General features: G+C 42.7%; 1 protein-coding gene across 7 annotated transcripts in view; it reads right to left on the bottom strand.

Moving 5' to 3' along the window:
- The window catches only part of TLL1 (tolloid like 1), a 209,497-nt gene that overhangs the window by 64,007 nt on the left and 128,965 nt on the right, over nt 1–16,525 (bottom strand). For all 7 annotated transcript variants that reach the window (XR_008308344.1, XR_008308345.1, XM_053254842.1 and 4 more), the window contains one exon: nt 1,244–1,422. Coding sequence is in view for 5 of the 7 variants with exons in the window: in XM_053254842.1 (XP_053110817.1) it covers nt 1,244–1,422 (179 nt within the window). In the remaining 2 variants the exon portion in view is untranslated. The remainder of the gene's footprint in view (nt 1–1,243; nt 1,423–16,525) is intronic.

The following is a 16,525-nucleotide window of genomic DNA, read 5'->3' as shown; positions in this document are numbered from 1 at the left end:
CAATGGAAGCATTGGTAGGCATTAACAAGTTAGGAGTCACTCCAGAGACATTAGCATAGTGAGATGCCTAGGTGCTGCCACCCAAACATCCTTCAACAGTGGTGCTGCCACTCGACCGCCCTTCAGAAAAGTTGTATGGCATTCCTGTATCATGTGGCAACTCTACCTTGCATAAGAGCAATGACACAGAGAGTGGGCCAATTCCCGAAAGAACTGTCCCTTGGTAGTGTTTGGACCATAACACTGGATGCTCTAAAGGTTCTGTGCAACAGAGAGTAGGATTGGCCACATTTTTGCTTCCTTACAATAGTTAAATAAATACACACATGAAAGAGATGAAAAATGAATTTAAAAAACAAGAGATGAACATGTGATTGCAAAGTGGAGTTTTCACCTGCTCACTTTCCACTGTTATGACACATTTAAAAGAATTCTGCCAGTTATGTAATATTTTTGAAGAATTTGATGCTTTGACCATCAGAAACAACAAAGTCAGACACAGAAACATCACTAGTTCATTGCCTGGCAAAGTCAACTCAGTCCTCACTCACACAGTTAGAGAAATTCAATACTGATCAAGTCAATAATTTCTGCACAAAAACCCTAAGCTTTTTCATTTTTTCATTTTTCAACCTTTTCATCTATTTCCTCTCTAATGTAAACATCCCTAAATATGAAGCCTATCCTCTAATTATCCTTGTAAAAATCCTATGAAGCCCTATCTTACTCTGCAACATGTTATCTCAAATGAGAAAGCCAATACTGTGAAGAATATTCCAAACAACATGTCTGATAGTACACTATTTTCTGACATTCTCTGGAGCTCTTCTCCCAATCAGTGAGAAGAACTCCGTGTAGGTCTGCGTGGAGAGCAGATTTGACTCACCCTCTCCGCAGACGAACTCATTGCCTTCCTTGGGCAGTGAGGTGCTAACATGGTACGTAATCAGGACCTTATTTGTAATACTTTATTCTGGCTACATAATACTTAGCACATTTATTTAGCATACTTTAGTTGTCAAATAACTTCATAACCTTTATTAGAGGCCTGATAGCATTTAATGTACAACTGATTTCTTGTAAATACATATCTGCACTTCTCCCCTTTCTCATATCCCACCTGTACATTCACTGATCAGAATCTAGACTAAATTAGTCATTACAAAGTCCCAACGAGAACTGCAAGTAAATGAAACAGAGAGCAACATTTTGAAATATAAGTCATCACCCTGAAAGGTCTCACCTGGCTGGATGTTTTCTCTGATGATGGTTACATGATCATCTCTGTCAGGCCTTGTGTGTTCATGCCAAAATCCTATTACATGTCCCAGCTCATGAACAACAATTCCAAATTTATCACAGTTCTTTCCAATAGATATTGCCTGAGGACCATTACCCCTTCGACCTACATAAGAGCAGCACCTGTAATCCAGGACAAGAATATGACAACATCTTCAATGAACATCATCCAGTAGTTGCAGAAAGATGTTGCGAATTGGGATTTGTATTTTAATGTTCTGAACATACTTCGCTATACTGTGGTCTAGCTTGTAAGAATAAACTTGGGTGTGCTTCTTTTGTTTTTAAATTAAATAACTGAAAACATTTAATTTTTTTCTACCCTTAGAGAGGGAGGCGTCTTTGTGGGTGTTTGCTTTAAGCAACACTTGCTTGTGCAGCAGGTATGTTATAAACTACTCTTGGTCCTTAAGGAGGCCAGTGCCAAAATGGAGCATGATCCTGTTATTAGCAATAGTAGAAGACTGAAAATGAGAACACTTCTGAAGAAAGAAGTGCAACAGTAAATATATATTTTTAAAATCTCTCTGATTCTGTATTAATTTACTTTGGCTGCAGAGACATTTATATCTCCAAATTTGAAAGCCATGAAATATGCAGGTATAGGGAAATGTTGTATAATATTTTAAACTGCCAAAGTATATTTGTTTAGCACACAAAGGAAACCATTAATAGATGTTCTGCATTAATCTCCCCTAACTTAAGGCCAAACTAAATGTGATGATAGGCAGCAACAACAAAAAATATTTATATACTGCTTTTCAACAAGTTTCCAAAGAGGTTTACACAGATAAATAACAAAGAAACTAACAAGTAAGATGGCTCACTGTCCCCAAAGGGCTCACAATCTAAAAAGGAACATAAGATATAAACACCAGCAACAGTCACTGGAGGTACTTGTGCTGGGGATGGATAGGGCCAGTTACTCTCCCCCGCTAAATAAACCACCCTGAGCCATTTTTGGAAGGGCGGTATAGAAATCGAATAAATAAATAAATAAATAAATAATAAATAGAGAGGCACCATGTTAAAAAGGTGCCTCTTTGCCCAGTTAGTAGGCGATCATTGATCAGAACTGCCACATTCAAAATAAAACAAAAAAACCCTCAGTAGCAGTTGTGGAGAGTGAAGCAGGATCAGATCTTATCTATGGGCAAAGTGGGTTGTGCAGCCATGTTGTCTCTGCCTCCATTTTTTTGTGCCTACTGCCTTCCTCTATTGTTCTCTGCTGCTCTTGCCTGCAGCCTGCTGCTGCCTTAAGAGTTGTGAGGTGGGCAACAGTAGCACAGAACAAATGAAAAGCCCCATATCTTTTAAAATATTAATATTAATAAGGCAGGAGCCAATAATGGCAGGAGTCCTAGGTATTTAAGAGAATGTCTTCGTCGTCATGAACCCCATCGCCCATTGAGATAATTAAGAGAGGTCCATCTGCAGTTGCCACCAGCTCATCTGGTGGCTACTTGGGGATGGGCCTTCTCCACTGCTGCCCCAAAGCTTTGGAATGCGCTCCCTGATGAAATAAGAGCCTCCCCATCTCCGACAACTTTTTTAAAGTCTTTACAGACGCATTCATTTACCCAGGCTTTTAATTAAATATTGTTTTAATACTTTTAACATTGTTTTAAAATATTTTTTTAATTTGCTTTTAATTGTTGTAAAGTTTTAACTTTTTGTTATCATTTATTTTAACTATGTTTTAACTTTTTCCGTTTGTTTTGCTTTGTTGTAAACCGCCCAGAAAGTTTTGGGCAGTATAACAATATGTTCAATTAAAAAACACATACATATATAAATAATTAAATGAATAAATAAATAAGCAAGCAAGCTCACTTTTCTTTTTGCAAAGTGGGTGGTCCTAGGGCCACCTAGTTGGAGAAGGTCTAGGATGATTGACTCCTCAGGCAGCCAATCAGAGTGCCCAGAGGGTGGGGATTTTTTTTCTTTTAGCTGCGCAGAAGAATCCAAATGCCATTTTAGTGAGAGCAGGAAGGCCGGCAGGCTGTGTTAGTAAGTCTGATAATTTGCTGACTTCTTGGTTTGGAGGGCAGGAATGCAACCACTGCTTTCTGTCACTTGCTTTCTGATCTGATCTATATGCATTATGGCCCATTCCCCAAATGGCATGCTATAAAACATAGGAAGGAACAGCAAACTTTAAGCCTGGACTAATTAGAATAGAAACTGGCATAAGAAGCCAGAAAGTTCTTTTAGGACATATGCATGCTTTCCATGGTGTCCTCTAAGTTACAGGAGATGGTTCATAGCTGCAGCAAGCATCACTGAAAAGCCTGTCATTTCTCTGTTCTTTATGTATGCATTTTTGAAACAGGCAGTTAGAGCTGCCCTTGTACCTTCAGGATGCATTTGTTCTTCACTTCTGTAGCTGGTCTCTGCTTTACCTGTGGCTCATATAGCTGTATTTACTTTTACATGTATAGCCTGTGCTTCTTCCAAGAAGCCCACAGTGGTGAACATCCTCCCAACAGCACTATGAGGAAGGTTATGCTGAGAGATAAGTGACTGCCCCAGAGTCACCAAGTGAGTTTCATGGATAAAAGGGGATTTGAACTTGGATTTCCCCAGTCTAGTCAAGCACACTAACCACTGTACCACTCTGACAGTTCTTTCTTGCTGTTGTTATTTATTAGTAGTAGTATTCATTTTTTAAATAATCAGGCAGACAGAGTTGACCTGGTGATTTCAGAATGCATTTACTCTCCACAGAAGCTGTTTTCGTCTGTGCTTTTCTTGTGGCTTGTACAGTTCTTTTCCTGTGTGTGTTCTTGTGTCTTGATCCACTGTAGTCCTGTTAAGCACTATAACAGGTGCTCAAAACAGTGGTACATCGGTTGGTGACTTCCAGACTTGACTTTTGTAATGCGCTATACGTGGGGCTGCCTTTGTACGTTGTCCGGAAACTTCAGTTGATTTAGAACGCGGCAGCCAGCTTGGTCTCTGGGTCATCTCGGAGAGACCATGTTACTCCTTTACTGATGGAGTTACACTGGCTGCCAATAGGTTCCCAGACAAAATACAAAGTGCTAGTTATAACTTATAAAGCCCTAAATGGCGTAAGCCCTGGGTATCTAAGAGAGAGTCTTCTTCATTATGAGCCCCACTGCCCACTGAGGTCATCTGAGGAGGTCCGTCTCCATTTACTGCCAACTCATTTGGCGGCTACACAGAGACGGGCCTTCTCGGTTGCTGCCTCGAGATTGTGGAATGCGCTCCCTGATGAGATACGATCCTCCCCATCTCTGGCAATTTTAAAAAAACACCTGAAAACCCATCTTTTCACCAAAGCTTTCTCAGTTTCCTAAATTTGGGGGGTTTTAATATCTGGTTTATTTTAAAATTAAAAACCAGATTTTGGGATTTTAATCACTGTAATTGTTTAATTGTTGTTTTAAAATGCTTTTAAACTATTAATTGTTATATTGTTTTTAATTTGTTTTAGCTCTTTACTGTTTTAGTGGTTTGTTTTAATTGTAAACCGCCCTGAGCCATTTTGGAAGGGCAGTATACAAATCAAATTATTATTATTATTAATAATAATAATAATAATAATAATAATAAGAAGAAGAAGCAGCAGCAGCAGCAGCAGCAGCAGCAGCAGCGGATGTTTTCCATATTTACTACACAGCTTGGGGGTATTGCTGGTAGGGATGGGCCCAGACCGGTCTGGAGGCCATTGAAATAGCCTCCGGACCGGTCCGGACCTGAGCGGTCCGGTTCGGGTGGGGGGGACCTTTAAGAGCGGTGGGAGGGTTTAATTACCCCTCCCGCCGCTTTCCCGCACTTTCGCCGTAATTCCAAGAGTAATTGGGGCGGCAGGATACCTCCCTGCCGCCCCTTCCCTGATGTTGCTGGGGAAACTCCCAGCAGTCCTTTGCGCCGCGCGTGCGCACGTCACAGAGCTGTGCCCCAACCCCAACTAGAAGTGGGCTAAAAAGCTGGGCTAGATGGTGCTACCCCACTGGGATTGGGCCTGATCCTGGGTATCCTCGGGATCCTCACGCACAGTCTAACTCAGGCTGGGCTTCCCTAGCCTGGGTTGAGCTGCATGTGAGAACAGCCTCATTCTATTATGAATCACACTTTGCAGAAAACATTTTGAAATAGATCTCTGCTTTACATCATTTTTGTAAGAGACATAGGTAATGTCCCTGAGCTCCTCTCAACTATACCACAAACTGAAATTAGATTATAATCTTGGTTTACACTTGCTAGTTCAAACGTCTCTTGATATCAATGGATCTTAGTCTACAATTATTATAATTTGAGCCTTATTTTTGAGCAAATTAAGAAAAATTAACATGTGCTTACATAATTTATTATGTAATTTATTTATTATGTACTTTATTCTTTGGTGCATAAACTGGATGTTTTTGGTGTAGGATATCCACAGGTCTCTAAGTATTAAAATTCATTTTGCAAAATAATATTCCTTTTAAGGTAATGAACCATTGAAACAGAGTTCTCTGCATAAAGCAGGTCTTATGCTTCTTTATATCTGGGATTTAAATTCCCTGAAGATATTTGAATTTATGAGCAGCTTCTGACCTATTTCAGCAATGCAATGCTTTTTTAAGGTCATATAGGTCACACTGGGAGTAAAAATACTCTTTGACTAGGGGGATGCAAAACATTGTAATGATGAGCACCACATCTTAGGAAAATGACTTTTTGAAAAACAAAAGTTAATCATTCTAAGTCTGTGCTTCCTATAATCGCTTTCCCCCATCTGTTCTGCCCCAGTCCCTCCACCTGCTTCTCTGCACAGAGCTTTGCTGTGCTCTGCAGTTCACCGGCAAGTACCTATGAAAGCCTGCGGAGGCTCTGAAGATCACAATGTGCAAAAAGGTTCTGTGAGGAAAAATTACATTGAAAAATGCACAATTTATTAAAAATATCGCCACTAGTTACTCTGAATTTCTGTATACTGGTACAAAAGGCACACAAAATTACAACAAAAATTACAGGCAAGCAATAGAGTGTGCATACTTTCTACAGGAAAATGGCTAACAATTCTTTGTGCTTTCAACTTGACCTCCAGTTGCAACCTCTGAAAGTACTCGTATAATCACTAATGGTTTTCTATTCCATTTCTATTCCATTTATGTATTTAGGATACATATACCCTGTCCTTCTTTGTAAAACCAACACAACGTCCACCATTAATAAACATCCAAAGAGTTTTTAAAGAATAGCCTAGTAAAATAAAGGGGCCTCGTGACCACTTTTATGCTCCCACAAATTAGCCCGGATTGGCAGGAGCACCCAGCAGACTATCACTTTTGCTGCCAGGTTGCTGCAGTGTAGGGCCCAAATGGTTCCGGTTAGCAGCTATGAGAAGCAGATTGTGGCAGCTAATGGCCTCCAGAAACCTGGATGCAATCCTGGCAGCCCTCATGCCACCCCTTACACTGCCTTCTGGGGTGTGCCCAGAACCGGATTTGCTGGTTTGGCTAGAATCTGAATCGGATTTGAGCCGACCTGACCCAACTTGGTTTTGGCCTGATTGACCGGGCGGTCACAAGCTCACTTGATGGAAGACGCTGGCCAGAAATATATTACACAATAGCCAGTAGCTCAAGTTACAGTTTTACTGCTAAACAGTCAGGTTTAACAGTCTCACCAAGTCTACAGAATTGAGGAGTGAGAAGCTCAAATTCCAGTCACAATCTCTCCGACAAAAGCTCCAAGCAGATTTGACGTGTTGTTTCCAGCAGTTTGTTCAAGGCACAGGCTGCCCGATTTATAGTCAGCAGCCATGTGCACTTAATCAACATTCCACCCCCACCAGCGGCCATAGATGCTCGCCAGCCGACTGCTTCTTCGTAATTCCCTTATCTGCTGCTGACATTTCCCCCATTTGTGTTCTCGAGGAGATAGTGGCCAATCAAACTATGGCTCAGATCCTAACCCTTCTCTCCCAAGATCACCCGGCCCGCTGGCCCCTCTTGCGCCAAACACTCACCCTGGCCTGTCTCAATTACCTCCCCATTCACATTACTGGCCTGCTCCTCCTCCGGTGCCTCCCCACTTTCTAGTAAGTCGCCTGCCTCCCACTCCTCTCCAATGTCCTCGAGTGGGGGCATGACACGGACCTGGTTCGACTTTGAGCCAAGCTCAACGAGCTCAAAGCTATTCTGGTAAAGAGGAATCCAGTGAGTATTCCCGTTTACCAGTATGGAGCAGGGGGGCTTTCCTACATATAGAGGGGGTGGGAGGAGAGTAAAAATGTACTTGCAAGTATGAGCTGCGGTGGCGGCCATGGGGGTCAATGGCAGCCTACCCCATCCCCACTGGCCTCACCCTGAGAAGCCCAGGCCACTTTGGCCTGGTTCGGAGCTCTGCACAGAGGCCATTTATGTGACCATGCTGTCCCCTCTGCCCTCCTCCACAGCTTGTACTTATAAGTACATTTTTTGTACTGGGGAACTAATCAACATGCCCATGGAGGTGGGGGATGATTTCAAATGAGGACAGGCACTGTAACCCTTTCACTGCCACAGGGTCTTTGGCTGGGTCATGACTCGGATCTCAGTGGGGGGAGGGGGAGTTCACCCCAGAAGGGAGGGGGAACAAGCCAGAGAGAAAGCGACTGACCAGGATTTGGCTGCCAGAATTTTGCTCTGACCCTAGGGTTGAATTAGGCAAATCCATGAACCCCAGAGTATCCTGGACAGCATCATCTATGATATCTTTTATTGTACCAGAGTGTACTGCCCAGATTGGATCCTAGATTAAATAACCTGGTTAACTCTGTGGATGTTAGTCAGGATTGCCACCGCACATGAGTTCACATGATCACAACGATTTTGGTCAATCCCATTTAACCAGGATCAAGATGGTAGTGAGAACCTGGCCAAAGTATCACAACTTACTTAATCAAGGACATATCATATTTAACTGTGACAGAAGATTAAAAGTTTTTTAAAACTAGTTTGTTTCTAAAAGGCAAGCAAGGGTGATCAATGGTAGCTACTTAGGAAGGGAGCGCCACAGTACTGGAACTACCCTCTATAAAGGACCCACTCATTTTTACTGAATGTGTTACTTCACATGGAATTGGTATACAGTGCGAAACTTCCTCTAATTACTTTAACAGGCAGGCAGACTCATAGGAGAAGAGTTGCTCCCTAAGGCACCCCTGCTAACTTGGCAAAGAGGCACCTTTTAATGTGGCGATTCTCTTTATTTAGCAGGGGTAGAGTAACTGGCCTTATCCACCCCAGCACAGAACCTCCAGTGACTGTTGCTGGTGTCTATCTTATGTTTCTTTTTAGATTGTGAGCCCTTTGGGGACAGGGATCCATCTTATTTATATATTATTTCTCTGTGTAAACCGCCCTGAGCCATTTTTGGAAGGGCGGCAACAACATTGACAATAAAATTCTGGCATCCCAGGTCCTTGGGAAGGACTCGCTGTCTGGATAAAACAAACCAGTCAATAACACCTGTCTGACTGTGTAAAAAAATAAAATAAAATAAAATAAAATAAAATAAAATAAAATAATAATAATAATAATAATAGGCATGCTGGACTGTCTTACTGGACCTTTAAGACTAACTCCTGCTCTCTGAATAATGTTAAAAAGCAGTGCAATTCACTCAGTTATATAACATTTAACTATTTTGAGTGCATTGCACTGCTTTTTAACATTATACATTATGACATCTTACAACCAATTAAAAGATGAGCTGCCATATTTTGCATTAGCTGCGACTTCTGAACATATTTAAGGACAGCTCCACATAAAGCAACAGACTGTATAGACATCAAGTGCTACAGAGATAAGACAGCTACAGATTTTACAGCCCCCTATGTAAAATCTCAGGGGCCTGAGCAGTAATCCCCCAACATACAGAAGTAAATATGGAACTACATGACCGTACAAAAAATAAAAAATTAGCTCATGTTTAAAATAAAGCTGCTGATCACTGCAAATTTTTTTTAATGCCTGGTGGGTTTTACAAGTTTCACACAAATAATAATTTGTTGTATTAAAAACAAAACAGCAGTCAACAACAACTGAATCTAAAAAAACCCAGCCATAGTAGAAACTACAAGATAGGTTTTGGGATTCACAGCTCTTAGCAGCCTGCCAAGTACACATCAGATTCATCCAATTAAGTTCCTAACCTGGAACTACTAAGACAATAGCACTGAGTCAAGGGGTTAGGAATACCAAAAAGTGAGACGCCAAATGAATACGGTTGTCTGTATAACTGCTGTAACCACATACACTAGGTGTACTTGGCCCAAAGCCCAGCTATCTCTTCACAGTAGGAACACTTAGCTTCCCCTTCAAACGGTGCCAAAGGGCCGATTTTCAAGATCTTGATCTCCTTAATCTTTATTGCACCAGACAGCAGTTAAAGGCACTAACTATTTATGAATCTCTAATTCCATTTAATCATTCTAGTCAATCAATAATGGCAAGTAAACTACAATAATGGACAGTCTGGGGAAAAGTGGGGGGCTCTGGGCATGACGTCAGCCATGCTATTTGAGTAATAATAATATTTCTTCATGCTTCTGGGACTTAAACGATAAAGGTGGGCTTTAAGCTGATTAGAAGAGTTTGGAAACAGAACCAGGTCAAGCACTTAGTGTTTCTTTAGGCAGTAAAAGATGTGCACATTTGAAACATTTTATAAATTATAATAGCAAAAAAACATTACATGAACTTCATACTACTTTAAGTGTGAAAAGATGACTTCACAAAATACCTTCCATTCCTAATTGTAAAGCTTGATAATTCACAATAGATTATCCTTTGATGAAGCAACAGAGTTAGTCATTTCATTAATGACAGCTTGAAGCTTGTCTTTCAGTCAGAAAAATAAGAACAAAACGTTCTTTTACTTCAGGCTAAATGTTTAGTGTTAATATTGTGCAAAGTATTCTCCTTCTTTGCTGGTATCTAATATTTTGAAATTCCGAACTAACTTTGTTAAAGTTTCGAAGAAGAAAAATCTTCAGATTATCTGTTAAATAAATGAACAGATTTTGCTTCCCAAGATAAAGATTGCTTTCAATAATAATTAGTAACAGGCTGAGACCACTAATGAAACCGTTTCCATGTTTGCAACATCTAAACCAGGGGTGGGCATCAGGTAGCTCAGGAACTACTGGTATCTGCTGGGCTTAAGAAGCTCCCCAGGTCTTTGGGCTTCTCTTCCAGCTGAGCAGGGCTAAAGCCACACCATTCTCCCTCACTCACTCCCTCCAGGTGATCAGGGTTGCTTTTACTTCATTCATTTATCTCTGTTTTCTTCCCCCACAAAACTTCTTCTCTGTCCTCCCCTTCTGCAGCCAAATCCTCTTGGAATTCACTACCCCTCCCCCCCACACACCCGTTTTGCTTGCTTGAACATGTACTCCAAATTCTTCTCAATCAACTAGCATGGCGTATGTTATTGTAAGGCCTGGAGCCAGTAACAGCCGCCATCAACCCTGAGTGTTTATTAGGCTTTGGATGAAGCTGTTGCCATGCCCACCTGTTCGAACTGCACCCCAGTGCACCCCCAAATAGAATCTTGGCTGAATCACTGTTTCTAGGAAACAGTGATGCCTCTGCTTGAGCACATTTTTCTGATTTGAGAAAATGGGTCATTCCGGCCAGGCTTTTTAAAAGTGTCATCCGGTCAGTAGTGTGATCATAGGGGAATGCCACTCTGATAGGCACTGCCCCCCTGAGCATGCACAGAAGGTGCCAGAATTACCACGCCAAAGTACTAAGACTGGAATGCAGTTTCTCACTCTTAACAAGTAAACACCCAAATAAGCCAAGGAACCAAGGGCGGATTCCCTTCCACAGATAAGAGATTCAATCAAGTGAGCCATGTTGAAAATCAGTGCCCCGCTTCCTTTTGCAGTTGTCTCCCTTGGGAGATCACCTCTTCAGCCTTTTGTTTTAAGAGGAATGTCTAAGAGAACATCCATAGGAAATTAACAGAATCCTCCCCAGGAAATTAAAGGTGATCACTACCAAAGAAATTCCAAACTATCTTGAGGATACAAACCACCCCCTTAGAGTTAATAATTTGTATTGTATCAGCCAGAACAGTTCCACATCATGCTTTTCCCAAGTGGCAACTGATGTTGCCAACTTCTCTCACTAACCTAATCATATTCCACACCACTGAAAGCCCAGAGAGAGTTGCAGTCTATAGATGAATCCTAGAGATTCTCAAGCCTGAGAATTTCTGAACTCTCTATTCTGAAATCATGTTTTTGGGGCTCCTCAGTTCCTTGTAAGCCACAACCCTAGCTGCCCGGAGTTTCCCTTGCCAAGTGGATCTCCTTTCTCATAATTCCAGCAAAAGTTGCATGTTTTCTCTCCACTTTCCCTTCCTTCCTTCCTTCCTTCCTTCCTTTCTTTCTCACTCCCATTTCCTAGTGTCCACAACTCAATCCCTTCCCACAGCACTAACCTGTAAATGTCTATATGGGGCAACTCTATGCCATTCTCAGAACATTAATGCCCTAAGGGAAGATCAATACAAGCAACCTTGCTGAGATGCTAATCATTGCCTTTACTGTAAATCTCTGTTCTCCAATTAAACCTAATCCCAACATGTGTTGGAAATTCTCTGTGGTGAGAGAATCCCTTTCTCATTATAGCAGAGTGCACAGAGGCAAAACACAGCAGAATTTGCTTAGGCATGCGTGTATGCTGAGAGTAAAGTAACTTGGAGCCAATTCATAGTTTCAAATCAATATATAAGGCATTTATTAAGGAACTCCATTCTAGATAGGAAAGTGAGGAGTTAGGATCTCTAATCTATCTATCTAGCTGGATGCAGATGGATTCTGCATCTTCTCTGCACACAGGGAGAGGAGCTTGCCATGTTGCAAGGTAGAAGGACAGCTAGGAAAAGAGAGAGAGGAAGGAAGTTAATCCCTAATAGTACCAATCTACATTTCAAAGGGATAGTGTCAGAGCAGTGGTGAAGGGGTGACCAATGTCTTGACCCTCTAGCCCTCTGACTCACTAGTCTGTCCTCCACTGTCTGAGACAAGAGACAGCACCAACTTCCAACAACATGGGTGTACCCTATTCTCAGTCAGCTTTCCTGGGACCTCAATGTATAATTTTGCTGTATGCAGTTTTGTATTAAAGTGTGCCATCAAGTCGATTTCGACTCCTGGAACCCACAGAGCCCTGTGGTTTTATTTGGTAGAATACAGGAGGGGTCTACCATTGCCTCCTCCCATTCAGTAAGAGATGATGCCTTTCAGCATCTTCCTATATCGCTGCTGCCCGATATAGTAGCAGCAGGGATTCGAACCAGCAACCTTATGGTTGTTAGTCAAGCATTTCCCCACTGCTCCACTGCCGGACATTAAGCCAAAGCACAGTCATGAAAGATAGTAAAAACAGGTTGCTTACCTGTAAATTATGTTCTGGAGGTGATCCATTGTCAGTCATGAGAAAAAGGTTACTGCGCCTACACAGAGACCTTCTGGATGGATTAATTAGCTCCTCTTTGGCGCCCCTCCCTGCCGTACACATGCTCCATGCCTTCCTTTTCCTGGCAGTCGGGCGCCATTTTGTCTAAGTTTCTTGGAGATCTGTCTGATGACAGAGGATCCACATGCCGCATGATTCAATGACCAAGTAGATAAGTCAGTTCTGTTCTGAAAATGCTGCAGTGGGAAGGTTCGGGTGGGTCTCATGACTGATAATGGATCACCTCCAGATCATCAGTTACAGGTAAGCAACCTGTTTATCTGGAAGTCATCCACTGTCATGATGAGAAATGCGTGACTAGCCAGCTTTTATCTCAGTGGCGGAGGGTACAGCCGTTTCACCCACTATTGAAGAATTATCTTGAGTACCTCTCTTCCAAAGTTGGCCTCCGCCGCCATACGTAAGTCTATGGCGTAGTGTTTAATGAAAGGTAAGTGTATAGACCATGTAGCAGATGCACATAGTTTCTTAAAACGAAGACCAGATAAATGCGCAGCGGAAGTAGCATACGCTCTCATGGAGTGTGCCTTTATCAGCTTGGGAGGTTGTTGATTCTGTAACTTATATGTTAAGAAAATGAGCTCCATCAACCAGTGTGACAGTCTTTGTTTAGACACAGACAGGGCCTGATTCTTGCCTTTGAATAAAACAAATAGCATCTTAGTTTGTCTCATGCGTTCTTTTCCCATTAGATAATATAGAAGGCATCTGCTCAAATCAAGAGAGTGCAATGCTTTCTCTAAACGTGTTTCAGGCACCTGAAGAAAGGACGGAAGTACGATGTTCTGAATCAAGTGGAAATCAGTTACTACCTTTGGTAAGAAAGCAGGGTCAGTACGCATAACTACTTTATTAGCTTATATGGGGCATTCACCCTTATGGCAGTTCGTTCGCTTACACGCTGGGCAGTAGTGATAACAATTAGGAAGACGGTCTTGAGTGTCAAGTAACATAGGCTTGCTTCACAAAGAGGCTCAAAAGGGGCTTCCGTCAGAGAGGCCAAGACTAGAGATAGGCTCCATTGTTCAGTTGGGTGTCTTATCGGGCGGTAAATATCATTAACGCACCGCAATGCCTTGCACATTGGGTGTGAGAAGGCAGAATTACCTTGCCAGCCCTTATGCTTTGACGAAATAGCTGCCAGGTGGACACGCAGAGACATATTAGCTAAGCCCACTTCTTTCAGGCTGGTTAAATACAACAAGATCTGACTAGTAAGAGGCCTTGAACGGGTGGAAACCATGGTCTTTCACATAAATTACAAAGCGCTTTCCACTTACTCATGTAACTCCTCCTGGTGGAGGCTTGACGAGAGTTCAGAAGGATATTTATCAATAGCTGACCTTCCACGCCGTGAACTGTAAGGTCCACAGGAATGGATGTAATATTTTTCCTCATCTCTTGACAGCAGATCGGGGTCCAGCAGGAGGTGGCAATAGTCGTTCCCCATCAGTCTTAGTAGTGACGCAAACCATGGTTGGTGAGGCCACCATGGTGCCACCAAAATAGCTCATGCATTGTCTTGTATCAGTTTGCCCACTACCGTGTTGATCAGGGGTTGAGTGGGGGGGACATATAGAGGAGGCCTTCCCCCAGTGGTGCTGAAAAGCAACCCCCAGGGATCCTTGCCCAATGCCTGCTCTGGAACAAAATTGCAGAAATTTATTTGTGGTCAAAGCAAACACGTCAACCTGAGGAACGCCCCATCTTTTTATCAAATGATCTGGGCACAACTGTTTAAGTTTCTACTCATGATGTTGCTGGTTTCTTAAAGTCCTGCTGAGGTCATCCGCCAAGATATTTTCCAGTCCCTTTACATGGATGGCAACGAGGAAAACAGTCTTGGATATGCACCAATTCCATAACTGGTGTTCAGAGCAAACAGAGAGCACGACACTGTGCTGCCCTGTTGGTTTACATAGGCGATCGCCATGGTATTGTCCATTTGTAACTGCACAATCATGTTTTGAAGGGAGCAAAAGACTTGAGCGCCAGGTAAGCTGCCATCAATTCCAAGAAACTGATGTGCATACGTTGCTGTTGCATTGTCCACAGAACCTGAACCTGATTCTGCAATGGGCTCCCGAATCCAATAAAGAGGCATCTGTCATGGCACACAGCGTCAGAGTTGCAGGATCGAAAGCAACCTTGCTCTGAAGGTTCTCCGTCACTTTCCACCACCTCAATGACTTTAGAACTTGTGGAGGGATGTCCAGAAGCATCCTTTGACTGCTGATATTCAGGCGGAATGATTGCAGGTACCACAGCTGAAGATGACACATCTGTAATCGAGTGTGGAGAGCCATAGCTTTGCATGAAGCCATTAAACCCAGCAGTCTCCGGATCTTATCAGCTCATTGTTGGGGGTAATCCTCAAAGAGGCATACAAGGGCCCAGATTTGTTGGTACCTGTTGAGAGGTAAATAGGTCCTTTTCATTTGAGTATCCAAGCTGGCACTTATAAAGTCTATTGATTTGGCCGGTTGGAGTTTGAATTTGGCCCAATTGACTTGGACTCCCAGGTCTTTCAGTAGCCTTAGGGTGAATTTCGATTTTGTTGGGGTGTGCCAAGAGCCAATCATCTAGGTAAGGAAAAACGATGATCCCTTGTGTTCGAAGGTAAGCTATGATTTCTGCCATGCACTTTATGAAGACTCTCAGCACTGCTGATGAGCCGAAGGGCAAAACTCTGTACTGGAACGCTAAATTCCCTATTGCAAATCTCAAGAACTTGCAGTGGTTGTCCTGAACTTCAATATGAAAGTACTCATCCTTGAGATCTAATGTAGCAAGCCACTACTCCTTGGCTAGGAGTGGAAGAATTCCCTGCAACATTGTTATACAGAACTTGCGTGTATCCACATGTTGGTTCAGGCTGTGGAGATCCATAATCACTCTTAGTCCTCTGTCCCACTTGGGGACGAGGAAATAGCGTGAGTAGAACCCCTTCAGTCGGTCTGTCCACCACACAGGTACAATCACACCTTTTCCCAATATAACATGCACTTCTTGCCACAGGGCTGGGATTGAGGGAGTAGTCTTTACGCCCTTGAAATCTGGCAAATTATGAACTCAATTGCGTAACCAGTGTTGATAATTCTTAAGACCCACTGGTCAGATGTTATTTGGTGCCATGCCAAGACATGACTGGCCAATCTGATGATGTTGGGTAACGCAATTTGGGATGCGATGTTTCAATAAATAGGAATTAGCTTCGTCCTGTATGCGATATAGAGTCTCTAAACATTTTGATGTAGGCGTGGATGTTTGCAACATGTCCCACACAGTTTTAGCTACCTTAGTAAAGACCGGCAGCATCAGCAGAGCTATCGGTTGCGTAGATTGTACAACTGCCATCATCTTATAAATGGGGTCTTCGAGGTCGGTAGTAGGGCGCTTGATCTCTAGGCCCAGCATTTCCACCATTTGCTGAATCATATTGGTGTATGATTTCAGTTCTTCATTTGGAAAAAGGGAGGACTTCGGTGGAACATCCGAAGGGGGATCAGAAGGATTTTGCGGTGTGTCATCGTCCCCTTCTGTGTCCATTTCTGAGGACTCCGAAGACTCTGAAGAATCATATGAGTCAACAGAGGACTCCAAGGGTGGACCGAAGGTCAGTGTTTCCACTGGACAGGAAGGTGGAAGCGGATCTGGAACAGGTCCAAGGGGTGCAAAAGGAAGCTGAGGTGGTGGCTCCATGGGTGTCAGGGGCACGTCCAATGGCACCGGTGTAA

The sequence above is a fragment of the Hemicordylus capensis genome, chromosome 5, assembly GCF_027244095.1.
Source record: "Hemicordylus capensis ecotype Gifberg chromosome 5, rHemCap1.1.pri, whole genome shotgun sequence".
NCBI lineage: Eukaryota > Metazoa > Chordata > Lepidosauria > Squamata > Cordylidae > Hemicordylus > Hemicordylus capensis.
The sequence above is the reverse complement of the archived record's forward strand: the minus strand, read 5'-3'. Positions and strand labels throughout refer to the sequence as shown.